Source organism: Ovis canadensis, chromosome X, assembly GCF_042477335.2.
Source record: "Ovis canadensis isolate MfBH-ARS-UI-01 breed Bighorn chromosome X, ARS-UI_OviCan_v2, whole genome shotgun sequence".
Lineage (NCBI taxonomy): Eukaryota > Metazoa > Chordata > Mammalia > Artiodactyla > Bovidae > Ovis > Ovis canadensis.
Window position 1 is genome coordinate 46,641,400 of NC_091727.1, and position 18,285 is coordinate 46,659,684.

At 42.4% G+C, this 18,285-nt stretch overlaps 1 protein-coding gene across 1 annotated transcript in view; it reads left to right on the plus strand.

The window, feature by feature from the left end:
- The first annotated feature begins 268 nt into the window (after positions 1-268).
- The window catches only part of ZNF674 (zinc finger protein 674), a 35,946-nt gene continuing 17,929 nt past the window's right edge, over positions 269-18,285 (plus strand). Inside the window, 6 exon segments of the mRNA XM_070291520.1 lie at positions 269-736; positions 1,781-1,889; positions 3,829-3,871; positions 5,688-5,814; positions 6,131-6,239; positions 6,744-6,748. Coding sequence (XP_070147621.1) covers positions 3,863-3,871; positions 5,688-5,814; positions 6,131-6,239; positions 6,744-6,748 — 250 coding nt within the window. The 5' untranslated portion in view covers positions 269-736; positions 1,781-1,889; positions 3,829-3,862.

The following is an 18,285-nucleotide window of genomic DNA, read 5'->3' on the forward strand; positions in this document are numbered from 1 at the left end:
GCTCCAAGAAATCAGAACTCCTCGATTTATTTCAGGAGAATCAGGCATCATGGTTTCTTCATTCGTGCATGCTGCCGGCCCAGCAACCTGGCTCCCATCCGCTGCTCCAGGCAGCTTCGCGAACAGTGCCTGACCTCCGTTCTCTGATCCCTGACCTGACAACCAGAGCCCAGCTCCAACGGGCCGGCCCCGCCTCCAAGATGGCCGCACCCATGTAATTTGTAGTTATCGCTGAGGCTTCTTATTCTGATGATCTAAAGAAAGAGGAGAGCGTGGCTTTGTGGGATGGAGGGATGGGAACTCCCCAGGGAGCACAGACACAAGGAGTCTCGGCGGCGCAAGAGGACGGAGAGAACAGGCCTCGGAGACAGCGGACCCAGCTCCGCTACGACAGTCTGCGCGGAGCCCGCTTGCCTCCTGCCTCTCGAGACGCTTCCCGTCCCCTCCACTCCCCCGCCCCAGCCTTTCGTACGACTCGTCGCGGAAAATGGTCGCACTCCCTCGTCGCTTCATCTAACCTCAGAGGGAGCCACGTCAGAACCAGCGTCCCTGAAAAGCGCCATGTTGCCCATTGGCTGTCTTGCCATCCCCTAAGCCCCCTCACCTCCCTCCTGCGCGTGCGCAGCACTTGGGCTCCCAGGGCAACGGGGAACGGAAGTGTTCTGCTCACCCCGAGGGTGGTGCGAATTGGCGCTGGCTGTTTTACGCCCTCAGACCTCGGGTTCCTGGTAGTTTAGTAAGGGGAGGCGAAATTGGGGACGGGCTGAATGGGGAGGTCAGAGGGGCCGTGGGTCGGGGGGTAATGACCTCGCGCCCCTGGGTTGTTGAGTGACAGGGCCGTGGGGCGGGGAGGGGACTACGGAGTTAACGAGTGAATGGTTCATTAATTGATTCCTTTAGCAACTGTTTACTTGGTGGTGGTTTAGTCGCTAAGTCCTGTCCGACTCTTGTAACCCCATGGACTATAGCCCACTTCTGTCTATGGGAGTTTCCAGGCAAGAATACTGGAGTAGATTGCCATTTCCTTATCCAGGGGAATCTTCCCAACCCAGGAATCGAATCCGGGTCTTCTGCATTGCAAGCAGATTATTTACCGACTAAGCTATGAGGGAAACCCAACTGTTTACTTAGTGCGTAGTGGAGAATCCCAGGGACGGGGGAGCCTTGTGGGCTGCCATCTATGGGGTTGCACAGAGTCGGACACGACTGAAACGACTTAGCAGCAGCAGCAGCAGTGAATACCAGACACCATTGTTTCACGTTAGTCATCACAATAGCCCCATGAGTAGGCACTATGATTCTTTTCATTTTACAAAGAGAAAGCAAGAACAGAAAGGCTCGGACACTTGACCAAAGTCACACAGTAAACTAGGGGGATCCTTGTTCTTTTTTTCAGCATACTATTTATGTGTTTCTAACATACCCTGAATTTATCAACTTTATGGCTTACTGTCTCTCCCCTGCTAAGAATATGGCTCCTCAAGATGGGGAACTCTGTTCATGTAGAACAAGCATACTAGGCACTCACTTCTGTTATTAACTGAAGAAAAGCAGCAGAGCGGGTGGTCAGTTTCATTCCATAGCCCAGACTCTTAGGAAGTAAGGCAGTGCCTAGCTCTTTATCTAATGGTGGTGGTAACTGAGCTTACTAAATGTCAATTCTTAAAACTAGAGGGAGGCACTGTGTCTTCTGGTGTCAAGGGAAACGTGGATTTTCCTCAACTTTGCTCCATCATAGACGTTGCTAACTGCACCTCCTGTGTGGTCATTCCCTTTCCAGGGTCAGGGTTCATAACAGCCAACAGTTCACCAGCTTCAGACGCCAGCTGATCTACCATGGGCTTCCTTAGTTAGTCTACAGAAGACCCAGTCTGAGACCTCAGAAGGAGGTGAGTTTGCTTGGTCAGAGGTAGAGACATGGTTCTGAAGGGAAGGTCCTAGCAAAGGTATCTTTGTCTTTGAATCCTTGGGTCCTGCCTCCTTAGTAATAAGACAGATCATTTGGGAATTCCCTGGCGGTCCAGTGGTTACCACTCCATGCTTTCACTGCTGAGGGTCCAAGGTTCGATCCTGGGTAAGGGAACTAAGATCCCACAAGCCAAGCGGCCAGACCAAAAAAAAAAAAAAAAAAAACCCTAAACCCCCAAAAGACAGCTTCTCTGAGGGGAGCTGGAAGAGAAGCACCACACCAGACCTCAGGGCAGAGTGGGGAGATCCACAGGACAGACTCAAATGCTCTGGTTAGAGGGAAGTGGGTCAGAATATAGCAGATTCTAGAAGAACTGAACCTGCAGTGCCCTCTGTCCCTTCCTTCAGCTGAGAGAGAGCAAGACTTCTAGCCACCATCAAGAGCTATGTCATGGTGGTCAGTTGAACCTCTGTTGCAGGAGAGAGATGAAAGTTATGGATGGATGGAGGGATGCTTCCCTGTGGTAGTGCTAGCAAGGACATTATCAGGCTGGAAAGATTGACTCCCTACCTCCCAGGACTTTCTCCACTCTTAACACATTTGTGCACACACATTTGTGCTCCCCTCTTGTGCCGTGGACTATTTCAGTCAGTCCCATAGTAGGAACAATCCACTTGCCTGTAGCAGAAATGTTGAATCTCCTCTACCCTGACTAAATGACTAAATGTTTTTGGTTTCTGCATTTCTGTGAAATCTCAGAGTAGTCTCTAGGTAGCCATCACCTAGCTATGCTACCCCATTTTCATGCTAGTAACTGGGTCTGGAAGCATGACTCACTAAGCTCCATCTTGCTGAACCTTGTTGTACTGATACTAAGGCAGGGATTGCTAGAGTGGCAGTGGTTAACAAAAGCTCCTTGCTTAAAATTTGTTTTGAAAACTGCCAAATAAGGAAGAGCTTGGCAATCAAATGGCCATGATGGGAAATAAGAAAGTATTAGGGAGGGAATAGGGAGGTGGTGGGCCGGAAGGACCAGGGTGGCGGGGAGCAAGGTCAGTGGTTTCCAGTTCCATGTGGACCTGACCAGTGCCAGGCCCTTAACCTCCCTCCATCCCCCTACCTTCCACCCTCCACCCCTTTCCCTTCTGCCCTGCACTCAGCCCTGGTTAGTCTCCTTCTTCCAAACTGCAGCAAGTTGCCCCTGTCTCCAGACTGCTCAGGGTGTGTCACTTCAAGGGCTCAGTGTGATAATTAGGTGATTTGTAATGACTTCTCCTTTTTATTTTACTAGTAATTAATATTGTCAAAAGTGATAAAATGCAAGTAAACAAAAAAGGAAAGGTGAAATCAACCCTCAAAGGTAAGCAGGGTCAACGTTTTAATAGATGTTCTTCAGTACATGCATATAGCTTAACAAAGGAGATCCCACCCACCTGCTTTCTGGTAACCTTCTTTTAAATATGTTAAGACATGAGAACAGGATTCCATTGCATTTTTAAAGCCCATGTGGTATTTCCCATTTTGTGTGTCTTATTTTTTTTAAACTTAAGTCCCCGTTACTGGAGCTTTAGTTGCTTCCAGATTGTTGAATGGTGGAAACACCTACAGTTAACATCTTTGCAAATAAATTACGATAAATTCCCAGGCATAGAGTTCTTGAGAGAAAGGAAATATCAGGTTGTTAATGGCTTCTGAGTAGAGGTCCTTAAACACGAGTCATACATCTGTCCAGGGAGAGAAAATTAATTCCCATGGGATTGTGCAAAACTCATGGGATCTTAGCCAAGGGAACAGCCTGGAGCTACCAGGCCTTGTGTTCTGATCATCCTCACTGTGGGGCAGGGGTTATTATTAGGCTGGTGATGGTGGTCTCAAGGCTGTGTGCACTGACCTCAACCCTCCTGATTCTGCCTTCCTAGATCTCCATCCTTGGTCTGAGCAGGACCAATAGCCATGTCCCAGGTGAGTTCCTAATTTACCCCTACTTTGTTTCCAGTTAATTTGAGGCAACAATTAGGAAATTATATTGCAACCTTGAAAAAATATGTTAGTTCCCTTAGCTCTGGCTGTTTTCTGCTCAACCTGTCATCCACCTCAGGTTTCTCCATTCCTTCCTCTTTTCACCAAAAAGGAAAAAAAAAAAAAGGAACCAGATAGAGAGGAAAAGACATGTTTGTCTACTTCTTACTCTTGGAACTGAGCTTCATATTTTTGCCTTCTCAAAGAAAATTGTTTAAATGCATAGACTTATCTTGCTTTTTCTATTCATTTTCAGTTCACTTTTTGCCTTTTTATTATGTTTGAAATTGTGAAAGTAAATCCACGTCTCATGTTCTAATATGCATAAAATAAACAGTATCCAAAAGATCCCTATTTCTTCTTCCCCCAGTACCACATTCTTCCTCAGAGATGCCCACTGTTAGCAGTTTGGTGATAAGGTGCTGTAGATGCATTTACTTCAGTTTAATTAACTAAAAATAGAGGTACATGTTGGAGAAGGAAATGGTAACCCACTCCAGTACTTGTGGCTGGAAAATCTCATGGACGGAGGAGCCTGGTAGGCTACAGTCCATGGGGTCTCGAAGAGTCCAACAGGACTGAACGACTTCACTTTCACTTTTCACTTTCATGCATTGGAGAAGGAAGTGGCAACCCACTCCAGTGTTCTTGCCTGGAGAATCCCAGGGATGGGGGAGCCTTGTGGGCTGCCACCTGTGGGGTCGCACAGAGTCAGACATGACTGAAGCGACTTAGCAGCAGCAGCAGAGGTACATGTAATGTGTGTTTTTTCTCAAATGCCATCATACTCCCATACCCATCTTGCTTTTCCCACTTGATATATTATGAGTGTTGTTCCCCATCAGTACATAGAAACTGTTTCAGTTCCTCTTTTTATGGTATGGATGTCTCATTTAACTATTTCTTTCTTCATGAATATTTGTTGTTTTTTTTGGTTTTATTTTTCTATTGTAAACAGTGCCTCATGAACTGCTTTCTATGTATCTGTTGGCCCATTAGTACAGGTATTTATGGAGAGTACACCTGGAAGAATTTTTGAACCAAATGTATTCACACTTTAAATTTGCTTTCCCAAATCCTGGACTGATTGGTACTTTCACAAAATTTTAAATATCAGATAATTTCTGTGTTCAACTCTTCTAGGCTGTTGTTGAAAGATTAGAAGGAATCCAGTTCATGCTATGATGCCACCTAAATTCGAGGAAGATACTACAGAAAAGTAAAAAGTGAAAGACCACTTTTATTTAAGAATATGGATGCAGAAATTCTAAAAATGTGTTCTGAATAGATTATTAATAAATTGAATTGAGCATTTTTTAAAGTACTCTGTACCTATGATAAAACATTCAAACAAACACTTCGTTCAACAAAAGGTGAAAAATAATTTTCCTTCTCACATGTATCCATATCCCCTTCATATTTCATGCATGCTGCCAGAAATCATGTGTGCATATTTAGTTGTCTCAATGGAAGAATCCCCTTTTATATTATTTTCTTCCTTTTCGCATATTACAGCACATTCTAGTCCTTTCTGTGTCCATTCCATTTCACTGTGTGTTTGATCAACCTTATCATTTCTCACCTCAGCACTCTTGACCTTTGAGTCAGATAATGCTATGTTGTGGAGGGGTGCCATGTGCATTGGAGGATATTTAGCAACATATCTGGTCTCTATCCTCTGGGTAGAGGGATGCCAGTACCCTGCCGCCCAACCCCCCCTTGTTGTGACAGTGGGTTAAGGAGAAGTGTGTTGTTGCAGGAAACATTGACCTTCAGGGATGTGTTTGTAGACTTCACGCAGGAGGAGTGGCAGCAGCTGGACGCTGCTCAGAAGAACCTCCACAGGGTTGTCATGCTGGAGAACTATAGCCACCTGGTCTCTGTTGGTGAGGAACCCTCCACAGGGTGGCTGGAACACACCCCCTCGTGTTTCCCTCTCTGGGCTGCTGCAGCTCAGGGGTGTCTGGGCCCTGAATGAGTCAGGCCTCAGGCTCCTGGTCAGGAATTTCTAATGGCATTTGTCCCCTGCCCAGGATGGTCATGCTCTTGCCTTCTCTGTGGATGGTCTGCGCTGAGGGCCCACTGGCTAGGCTCACAGGGCAGTCACCAAAGCCAGACCATCCCCGCCCTGCAAGGATGGGCCTTGGTTCTGGGATGCTGCAGATGTTCATAACCAAGTCCTCTGTCATTTCCCCTCAACAGGATACCTTATGGCCCAGCCACATGGGATCTTCAGGTTGGGACAAGGAGAAGAGGAGGCCAGGATGGCAGCTGGAGAAAGCGTGATGTGGAGCTGTCCAGGTAAGCCCACGTCAAGCCAGCTGGGCCAGGCAAGAGGACCTTCATGGCTCAGGGAGATCTTGGCCTCAGCGGCACACCCGGGAACTTATCTCAAAAACCCCAGGCTTGGGGACACAACTGAGGGCTGATGGAATGAACTGCTATGATAGCTACATGATGCCCCACATGCCACCCCTTATTCTTGGGGTTCAGACAGAGGTGGCTGCTATTGTTCTCTAGATCCTGTCTCCACCTTCTAGCATCTCCAGTATAGGGAGACGTGCCCAGGTTTGTCTCTTTCCTCTTCCTCCTCCTTTCTGAAAGCTGTTAAACCTTCTCTCTTGGGTATTCACATGTACATCAGAAGCCAAGCAGATGGAAGGATGATCTTTCCTCTTTATTTTGCATATTGTGGGCCCTTAACGTCTGAAATGCAGTGTCTTTTACCTCAGGGAAATTATCCTGCCTGGCTTATTGATTTATTGGAGTTGGGATGGACAAAAGAGCTTTGCTTAGTGACCTTTAGCTCTAGCAGGCCAGGTACCCCCGTGTCCTTGTCTGCTCTCAGTTTGAGGCTAAACAGTGTCAACTTCACACAGATTTCTGTTTGCTTATTTCTCTCATGCCATTCCAAATCTGACTTGATTGCACCTGTTGTCAGATTCCTCCTCTTATCAATACTTCCCTCCTGCTTAGCTCTTTTGTCTTTTGTATTATCTCTATTTATTAAATAAACCTGAGAGCATATCATATTACTTCCACAGTGGCATGCTTCAGTGAGCACTGTCTGCTTTCCTGTTTGTTTGTTTTTGCTCAGGGTCCCTTATGGTGACCGAGGAAGTCTCAAGACATTGGTCTTCATCTTTTTCTTTCCCACTCTTAGTGGTTACCCTTCACTGTGCTCCATGGACCAGCAGCCTGGGCATGGCCTGGGCTCAGAGTAGAAGTGCACATTTGGGATCCACTTCAGCTTTACTGAATCTGCATCTGCTTTTCAACAGCTGTTCAGAGATTAGTTTCATGGCTGCAGCTGTAGTCAGACGGGCCCAGCTGATTCCAGGTGACTCTCTAGATGGCTTCCCCAGAGCCCACTCCTGCCTGGCAGGTGCACCCTCTCACTCAGAGCATCCCTGAACCTTCTCCCAAGGACATTTTGGCTTACAATTTACAATTTATCAATCAATCCCATATCTGCTGCTCCATAGAGATTCATCAGGGTTTCTGGTCTGCTGATGGCCTGCTTTTTTCTGCTTCCAGTGTTTCCAGGAATTGAGTCTCATTCTTATTTCAATATTAATTGTGGAAGGAGGAAGCATAGACTCAAAGGCAGCTTCCACCCTTTGAAGTCACATTTCCCATGTTGAGTCTGAATGTGCAGAACAGTCTGGGATATGAAGTAATCTCAGTGCATTTGTAGTCACACCTCCAAGGGCAGCTTCTTTTCAAGGTTTCTAATTCCTTTGATGAGCATCTCCAAAGGTCCAGGGAGTACCTTCACACCCACATTTCTTTGTTCACTTTCCCTCCTATGAAAAATAAGGATTTAGTTCAATTAACCTTGATCTTCTGCTCTGCAGGGCTTCACAATGTTCATTAAATTTTTATTTTTCCTTTCTTTGTTGGCTATCTTTGTAATTTTCAACAGCATAGCTAAGCTTCTGTTTTTGCATTCCAGTTGGTAACTTTCTTTAAACTGTAGCCAAATGCCTGTGGCTTTTCTACCTGGAACACAAACCCCTAGAGGCAAGAGTCCACATCTTATTCTCATTCATCCAGGTGTGGGGCTGTAGAGGCACTAAGTAAGTATTGCTTTGATTATTTTGGACTGGGGCAGAGGAAGGAGGTTTGTTATTCTTCCATAGCCCAGTGGTGAAGAGCTTGGACTTCGGAGCTCACAGCCTAGATTCAGATTCTAGCTTCTTCACTCACAAGCTGTCACTTTGTACATGTGACTTAGCCGCTCTTTGCCTGTTTGTAGAATGGGGCTAAATGCTAGAACTTATAGGACTGACAGAATTTAATATGTTGATAAATGTCAAGCACCAAAAAAAAGTGCCTAGGAATAAAGGAAGTTCTCAATATATGTAATCATTCTTTGTATTATTATTAGCCATATAGAATATTTGTTTAATGTAATGGTTGTTAACCAGAGGTGTATCACCTGTGGAGGCCTAGTTATGTGCATTGTAACATTCCAGATAGTTCTGATATCCATGTCTAGTTCAGATTCATTGCTTTAAATGTCTGCTGACAGAGGTTCAAAGAACTGTGAGACTTAGCAAGGCCATCACCCAGGAGCATGGGTCAGATAGGGTAGTAAATAAGAGCACACAGCCTCACTACTGGATAGCTTGGTTCTCTTCCCCCATCCCTCCATTCTTCAAGCTACTTCAGGGCTTATTTTCCCCTCTGGGCCCTGGATGAAATCTCTGACAGATCTCATAAATTCTCGGATTGTTCTGAGATAATAAAAATCTTCTGTCAAGATCCACATATCAAGAGTAGCCTCGCTGTCATATTAATTATTTTCAATTTGTTGAGCTTTTCACAGAAAGAACTTCTACCTTTGTTAATTTTCTTTATTGTGTTTTTCATTTTGTTGATTTCTCCTTTTACATTTATTTCCATTTCTACTTCTTTGGGTTTACTTTGCTGTTCTGTATCAGTGTCTTTTTCCCTTCAACGTTTTATTATAAAAATTTTCAGACAAAACAAGCAAAATAATTATAGTTTGAACATCCATGTAATACCATTTAGATTCTACAATGAATGTTTTGCTGTATTTGCTTTATTGCCTATCTGTGTGCTAATTCCTCTCTTCTTCCATCAATCTCCCTTTTTTGTGTGTGTGGAATACATTTCAAAGTAAGTTGTGGCTATCAGTACGCTTCACACCTAAATACTCCCACAGGCATATCATTAGTTAGAATAAAATATTTCTTAGTATTTTTTCTATCCTTAATGTTTAACAGGTGTTTTCATAAAAGGAAATGCAAAACTAGCACAATATGATAGTGGGTTGTATATGGAAATCTTTTAATGTAATTTCCAGATGCATTTTCCATGTACTGTCATGATATATGTAACTGCAGTCTCTTCTTGAAAATGAGGCTTGGGTTATTGAGGTATAATTTATATACCATGAAGTTCACATCTCTTAAGTGTACAGTTCTATATATATTGACAAATATATAGTCATTTAAATACCACCACAGTCAAGCTGTTGGACATTTTCATTCCCCTAAAACATTCCTTGTTCCTGTTTACAATTAAACTTCTCCCCTACTCTCATATCCGATCTTGTTTCTTCTAATTTTGTTTTTTTCTAGAATGTTATATAAATTAATCTTATAGTATATAGCCTTATGCATCTTGCTTCTTTCATTTACCTTACTGCTTTTTAGGTTCATCTGGGTTGTGACATGTTTCAACAGTCTGTTCCTTTCTGTAGTCAAATGATACTCCATTTGCTTACCATAGACCAAGGTATGCACTTTTGAATTTTTTCTTGCTTTTGGTCATTATGAAAGAAGCTGGTATGAACACACTCATGTTTAGGCATTTGTGTGGGCCTATGTTTTCATATTTCTGGGGTAAATAGAGTGGGATTGCTTGGTCATGTGGTAAGTGTATGTTTAACTTCACAAGACACTACCAAACTGGTTTACAGTGTAACTACCATTTTGGATGCCTACTAGCAACATATAAGAGTTCCAGTGTTCTGCTCTCTTGCCAGCACTTGGTATTATTAGTATTGTTAGTCTTTCTAGATGCTGTGTAAGAGTAGCTCATTGTACTATTAATTTGCATTTTTCCAATAACTGATATTCAGCATCTTTTCATGTTCTTTTATTTGCCATCTATATATCTTTGGTGAACTATTTCTTGTAATCTTTTGCCATTTTTGTTATTATTAAATTGTGAGAGTTCTTTATATATTCTGGATGCAAGCCCTCTATCACTATGTGTTTTCCAAGTCTTTACTCCCATGCTGTGGCTTGTTTTTATCTTAACAGTATCTTTCCCAAAAAAGACATTTTTAATTTTGATAAAGTCCAATTTATCAAATTTTTCTTCTACAGTTCATGCTATTATACCCTGTATAACAATTCTCTAACACAAGGTAACAGAGATTTTCTCATATTTTTACAATGTTCAGTTCACTTCACTCCCTCAGTCATGTCCGACTCTTTGCGACCCCATGAATTGCAGCACGCCAGGCCTCCCTGTCCATCACCTACTCCCGGTGTTCACTCAGACTCACGTCCATCGAGTCAGTGATGCCATCCAGCCATCTCATCCTCTGTCGTCCCCTTCTCTTCCTGCCCCCAATCCCTCCCAGCATCAGAGTCTTTTTCCAATGAGTCAACTCTTTGCATGAGGTGGCCAAAGTACTGGAGTTTCAGCTTCAGCATCATTCCTTCCAAAGAAATCCCAGGGCTGATCTCCTTCAGAATGGACTGGTTGGATCTCCTTGCAGTCCAAGGGACTCGCAAGAGTCTTCTCCAACACCACAGTTCAAAAGCATCAGTTCTTCCGCACTCAGCCTTCTTCACAGTCCAACTCTCACATCCATACATGACCACAGGAAAAACCATAGCCTTGACTAGACGACCTTAGTCGTCAAAGTAATGTCTCTGCTTTTGAATATGCTATCTAGGTTGGTCATAACTTCTCTTCCAAAGAGTAAGCGTCTTTTAATTTCATGGTTGCAGTTACTATCTGCAGTGATTTTGGAGCCCCCCAAAATAAAGTCTGACACTGTTTCCACTGTTTATAATGTTAGCTCTTATATTTATTAGGCTTCCCTGATAGCCTAGTTGGTAAAGAATCCACCTGCAATGCAGGAGACCCTGGTTTGATTCCTGGGTCGGGAAGATCCCCTGGAGAAGGGAAAGGCTACCTACTCCAGTATTCTGGCCTAGAGAATTCCATGGACTGTATCCCCTGGAGAAGGGAAAGGCTACCCACTCCAGTATTCTGGGCTAGAGAATTCCATGGACTGGAGTCCATGGGGTCACAAAGAATTGGACACGACTGAGTGACTTTCACTTTCACTTATATTTAGGTCCATGGCCAATAATGAGATGAATATTTTTACTTGGTACGAGTTAAGGGTCATTGTTTTCCTTTTTTTTTTTTTTGTATATGCGTATTTAATTGTTCAAGCAGCATGTATTAGACGACTGTCTCTTCTCCACTGACTTACCTTGGTACCCTTATCAAAAACAGTTGAGCACATATGCATTGATCTGTCTGCCAGTGTAGCACTGTCTTAATTACTGTAGCCTACATGTTCACATCAGGTACAGTGAATCTTCCAACTTTGTTCTTTTAATAATGTTTTGGTCCTTGATATTTTCATATAAATTTTAAAATCAGCTTGCCAATTTCTGCATGAAAGCCTACAGGGATTTTGTTTGGGATTACATTGAGTCTGTGGATCATTGAAGTGCCAAGAATATTGAGTTTTCCAATTCACAAACATAGTGTATCTCTCAATTTATTTAGGTCTATAAAATTTATCTTAGTATCTCAGTAATATTTGGTAGTTTTCAGTGCATAGGTCTTGCATAAGGAATATAACTGCAATTTAAATATTTCATTTTAAACACACCTATTTGCTTTTTGTCAGTATCTCCTTTGTTTTTTTTTTAATTTAGTGGTTTCTCTAGCAATTAAGAGATACATACTTTATTAACCCTTTCACCATATATAGTTATGTTTTAAGACTTCAAGTCATATGTGGAAAGTTTATAGCAATATAGGTCACTTCCCTCCCCTCCTTTATGTTATGCTATAGGTTTCAAATATATCTACAACTGTCATACATATCTTAAAGAATTCAAAAGGAGAAAAATAGCCTGTGTTTTTTTTTTTTTTTGCAACCCCATGGACTGTAGCCCACTGTCCATGGGATTTCCCAGGCAAGAATACTGGAATGGGTTACCATTTCCTTCTCCAGGGGATCTTCCCAACCCAGGGACTGAACCTGTGTCTTCTGCAAGTCTCCTGTATTGCAGGTGGATTCTGTACTGGTGAGCTACCAGAGAAGCCCATTCTGTATATTTACCCAGATGTTTTTTTTGTTGTTATTGTTGTTGTTAATTTATTTTAATTGGAGGTTAATTACTTTACAATATTGTAGTGGTTTTTTTCCATACATTCACATGAATCAGCCATGGGTATACATGTGTCCCCCATCCTAAACCCTCCTCTCACGTCCCTCCCCATCCCATCCCTCAGGATTGTCCCAGTGCACTGGACCTGAGTGCCCTGTCTCATGCATCGAACCTGGACTGGTGATCTGTTTCACATATGGTAATATACATGTTTCAGTGCTGTCTCTCAAATCATCCCACCCTCGCCTTCTCCCACACTCCAAAAGTCTGTTCTTTACATCTGTGTCTCTTTTGCTGTCTCACATATAGGGTCATTGTTACCATCTCTCTAAATTCCATCTATTTGCGTTAATATACTGTAGTGGTGTTTTTCTTTCTGACTTACTTCACTCTGTATAATAATCTCCAGTTTCATCCACCTCATTAGAACTGATTCAAATGCATTTTTTTAATAGCTGAGTAATACTCCACTGTGTATATGTACCATAGCTTTCTTATCCATTCAGCTGCTAATGGACATCTAGGTTGCTTCCATGTCCTAGCTATTGTAAATAATGCTGCAGTGAACATTGGGGGACACATGTTTCTTTCAATTCTGGTTTCCTCGGTGTATATGCCCATCAGTGGGATTGCTGAGTCATGTGGAAAATTCTGAAAGAGATGGGAATACCAGACCACCTGACCTGCCTCTTGAGAAACCTATTTGCAGGTCAGGAAGTAACAGTTAGAACTGGACATGGAACAACAGACTGATTCCAAATAGGAAAAGGAGTACGTCAAGGCTGTGTATTGTCACCCTGTTTATTTAACTTATATGCAGAGTACATCATAAGAAACGCTGAGCTGAAAGAAGCACAAGCTGGAATCAAGATTGCCGGGAGAAATATCAATAACCTCAGATATGCAGATGACACCACCGTTATGGCAGAAAGTGAAGAGGAACTAAAGAGCCTCTTGATGAAAGTGAAAGAGGAGAGTGAAAAAGTTGGCTTAAAGCTCAACATTCAGAAAACGAAGATCATGGCATCTGGTCCCATCACTTCATGGGAAATAAATGGGGAAACTGGAAACAGTGTCAGATTTTATTTTGGGGGGCTCCAAACTCACTGCAGATGGTGATTGCAGCCATGAAATTAAAAGATGCTTAGTCCTTGGAAGGAAAGTTATGACCAACCTAGATAGCATATTCAAAAGCAGAGACATTACGTTGCTAAGAAAGGTCTGTCTAGTCATGTATAGATGTGAAAGTTGGACTGTGAAGAAGGCTGAGTGCTGAAGAATTAATGCTTTTGAACTGTGGTGTTGGAGAAGACTCTTGAGAGTCCCTTGGACTGCAAGGAGATCCAACCAATCCATTCTAAAGGAGATCAGTCCTGGGTGTTCTTTGAAGGACTGATGCTAAAGCTGAAACTCCAATACTTTGGCCACCTCATGTGAAGAATTGACTCATTAGAAAAGACTCTGATACTGGGAGGGATTGGGGGCAGGAGGATAAGGGGACGACAGAGGATGAGATGGCTGGATGGTATCACTGACTTGATGGACGTGAGTTTGGGTAAACTCCGGGAGTTGGTGATGGACAGGGAGGCCTGGTGTGCTGCAGTTCATGGGGTCGCAAAGAGTCAGACATGACTGAGCGACTGAACTGAACTGAACTGAACTGATGGCCATTCTATTTCCAGTTTTTTAAGGAGTCTCCACACTGTTTTCCATAGTGGCTGTACTAGTTTGCATTCCCACCAACAGTGAAAGAGGGCTTCCTTTTCTTTGCACCCTCTCCAGGATTTATTGTTTGTAGACTTTTTGATAGCAGCCATTCTGACCAGGTTGAGATGGTACCTCACTGTGGTTTTGATTTGCATTTCTCTGATAATGAGTGATGTTGAGCATCTTTTCATGTGTTTATTAGCCATCTGTATGTCTTCTTTGGAGAAATGTTTGTTTGGTTCTTTGGCCCATTTTTTTATTGTTACCCAGATATTTTATCATTTCTGTTAGTCTTCCCATCCACCCTGCAGAAGATCCTGTTTCATTTCTCTTAGAATAAATCTGATGACAAAATCTCTTTGCTTCAGTGTAGAATTCTGGGTTGACTCTTTTTTTGCCGTTAGTAATTTTAAGAAGTTCCAGTATCATCTGATCTTCATTGTTTCTGATGAGAACATCACAGTCATTTGAATAATTGATTCATATGCAGTGTGCTTTTTTTTTAACTGACTACATTCAAGATATTTTTTTTTTAACTTTGCTTTCCAGATATTTGACTGTAATATTCCTGGGTGTTTCTGTGAGTTTATGTTGTTTCTGCTATGCTGAGTACCTTGAATCTGTCATTTTATGTCTTTTTCAAAATTTGGGACTTTTTTGGCCATTATTTCTTCAGACCTTTTCTTCTGCACTAGTCTCATTTCCTTGGAGGACTCCAATGATGTGAATGTTGGACCTTCTGATACTGCCCCATGGATATCTGATGCTGTATTTCTTTCTTTTATTTTTCTCAGACTTTTTGTCTCTGTTCCTCATATTGGCAGGTTGGACCATTTCTGTCAGTTTAACTCCAAGTGTATTGACTCTTGCCTCTCTCGTCTCTATTCTGCTGCTCAATTCACCCCAGGTGTTGGTTTGTTTGTCTTTCTGATTTCAGATACTATCTTTTTTAGTTCTAAAATTTCCATTTTTTTAATAGTTTCTGTATCTCAGTTGAGAACTTCTGTTTATCCATTCACTTCAAGTGTGTCTGCCGCATAGAGCTGTTTCCATAGCTGCTTAAAATGTCTTTGGTATTTCCAGCATCTGGCAGCTGTTGGTTATCTTTTCTCTTGAGAAGTGGTCACATTTTGCTAGTTGTTTGTCATGTTGAATGATTTTGGATTCTATCCTAGATAGTGGTGATTGTTTTGTTGCTTTTAATTTTTATTTATCACTTAATAAACCTAGTTAGATTCATATCACTGGTTTTGTGTTGTCTTCTGTGGGTATTGATTCTAATCGATGTGGTGTTCAAAGCCTTTGCTTTGTGTATGCACCATTCAGGGGTTAATGTGAGACTTGAATGATGGCTTAAGTCTTTGTGCAGCTTTCAGAACCTTTGCTGGCTGGCTTCATGGTTGTCTCCATGCATTTGTCACTTAGGTGTTAGTCTCAGATTGAGCTGTGGTTGAAATATAACTTTCATTCAGTTCTTAAAGCTTTGATGTGAGGCTTTTGCTTGGATGAGCTCAGGACTTCTGGAGGTTTATATACCATTAGGACAGAGTCTTGTGAAAAAAGAATGGGGACTAAAAAGAAATGCCCTGGTATATGGGCTGCTTCTTCACTTGACTCACCTTCAGAGTCTACCTGCTTCTTTTTTGCTTTTAACTTGTCAGAATCCTGCATAGCTGCTTTACATATTTTGTCCAGAGTTCTTAGTTGCAATAATCAGTAGGAGAGGGGCTGTAGTAGACATACTCCATTGTGCCTAGAAATGGAAACCTTAGTTTCATTCATTCTTGCTTTTATATTTATTATTTCTATCCTCCTGGTAATTTAATTTTCCCTTTTGCTAGTTTCATAAGGTAGAAGTTTAGATAATTCATTTGATAGCTTCCCTGTCTAATATAAGTATTGTGATGCTATGACTGCCTCTAAGAACTGATTAAGCTGTTTCAGCCTCTCTGTATTATACCACAATATACAAGAAACATACAAGAAACTGCATGTATTTAGTGTATATAATTTGGTAAGTTTTCTGCATGTATTTAAAGTGTATAATTTGATAAGTTTTGACATGTAAACACCCAAGAATCTATCACCACAATCAAGATAGTGAAGTCATAGAATGAGCTGGGAAATATTCCCTTCCCTGTTTAGTTCTTTGGGAGAATTTGTATGAAATTGGTGTTATTTCTTCCTTAAATGTTTGATAGAATTCCCCAGTGAAGTCATGTATGCCTGGAGTTTTCTTTATAGGAAGGCATTAAACTACAGTGTAATGTCTTCAATAGATACTGGATTATTCAGATTATTTCTTCATGAACGAACTTTGGTAACTTGTGTCTTTCAAGGAGTTTGTCCATTTCACCTAAGTTGGCAAATTTATTGGCATAAAGTTGTTCATAGTTATTTTCGTATATGCTTTTAATTTCTGAGGGTCTGTGGTAGTTTCATTTTAGTTTTAAAAATAGTAATCATGTGTAGAAGTGAAAACTATGAACTTCATTTAAAGGGAAATCTCTCTCCCTCAGCGAAGGTTTTAGTACCAAAGGAAGCATGCTCAGCTTTTTCTTTCTTTACTCCACTCTCCACCACCCACCCACCCCCTCCGCCCCCTGCCACTCACCGAATCACCAACTGGGCCATCTCTGGCTCCTTGGGTGAAGCAAGTGAAGAAGGGAGTTAGGACAAAAATAGTTTGCCCTAACTGATAAAGATATAATCTGATATTGACACCCTCTGCATGTGGCAGATTCTAGAGACCGATTTCTTTCTGTCCCTGGTATGTTTTGGGCTTCCCAAGTGGCACTACTGGTAAAGAACCCACCTGCCGATGCAGGAGACATAAGAAACACAGGTTCAATCCCTGGGTTGGGAAGAACCCCTGGAGGAGGAAATGGCATCTCCATGGCAGCCCACTCCAGTATTCTTGCCTGGAGAATCCCCATGGGCAGAGGATACTGGTGGGCTTCAGTCCATAGGGTCCCAAAGAGTTGGGCACGACTGAGCACATACAAACTGGTATGTTTATGGTTTCTTTGGAGATGCCCCAGCTAGGGCTCTTGATTGCAGTTCCCTCAATATAGGTGGTGCCTCTTTTCCAGCAAGTTATTTAATATATCTCCTTCTTGCCCTCACCAAACAGCACCGTTGTAGACATCCAGTCTCTTTTTGCTGAGGTCACCTTGATGCTAGGAGAAAGCCCCCTCTCCAAAGTAACCCAACCCTGTTTCTATCCAGAGGGTCCACATCTGGCTTGTGGAATGCGTGTCTGTGTGATGGGGCCTTGAGCTCTTCATCATCTCCCACCACCACCCAATGCAACCTCTTTTCTGTAGCCACAGACTGCCACAACCTGCCTGTCACCTGTAGAGTTTTCTAGCCACAAACCAGGTGCCAAGTCCCATGGGTCCCCCAGAGTCTAGTGGACATATATCAAGCAGGTTGACTCCTTGAAGTTATCCTTACTAGATTAGGGCTGGGGCAAAAGTACTCCTCCTGCCCCTGTTGTGTGAGAGAGAAAATGCCACCACTTTCCAACAGCTCTGTCTGAAGAAGGTTTCTTCCTCAGCTTCTTAAACCTTAATACTCCTACTTTTATTTTTTTTAACTCCTACTTGTAAGGTGTCTTACTGCAGAGGGACTCCAAGTGGTTTTGACCTACTCTTTTAAGTCCTGCAAAGGTCTCTGGACTGCAAAAGTACTTGGTAGTATTTTATTACCAGCCTTTGAAATGAGTAGGGTTTTTTTTTTTTTAGTGTTTTATTTTCTTGTAGTGAGAACTTTTAAGATTCACTCTTTTAGCAACTTTCAAATACACAATACAGTATTATTAGCTATACTTGGGCTTCCCAGGTGGCTCAGTGATAAAGAATCTGCCTTCCAGTGCAGGAGATGCAAGAGACATTTGATCCCTGGGTTGGGAAGATCTCCAGAGGAAGAAATGACTACTTGCTCCAGTTTTCTTGCCTGGAAAATTCCATAAACAGGAGGAGCCTGGCAGGTAGAGTACATGGGATCGCAAAGAGTTGGACATGACTGAGCGACCAAGCATACACACACAGCTATAGTCACCATGCTGTTACTACTTCTGCAGTGTTTATTTAGAAAGCCCCAGGCTGGAATCAAACTAAGAAAAAATGTCACTGCTGTTTCCCAGTTTACAGTGGAGCCGCCTCCTCCCCCCTCCCCGCAAGTTAGTATCACCTTAATCCTTGTGTACAGATCATTGTTAAATCTTGAGATGTGGGCAAGAGAAGT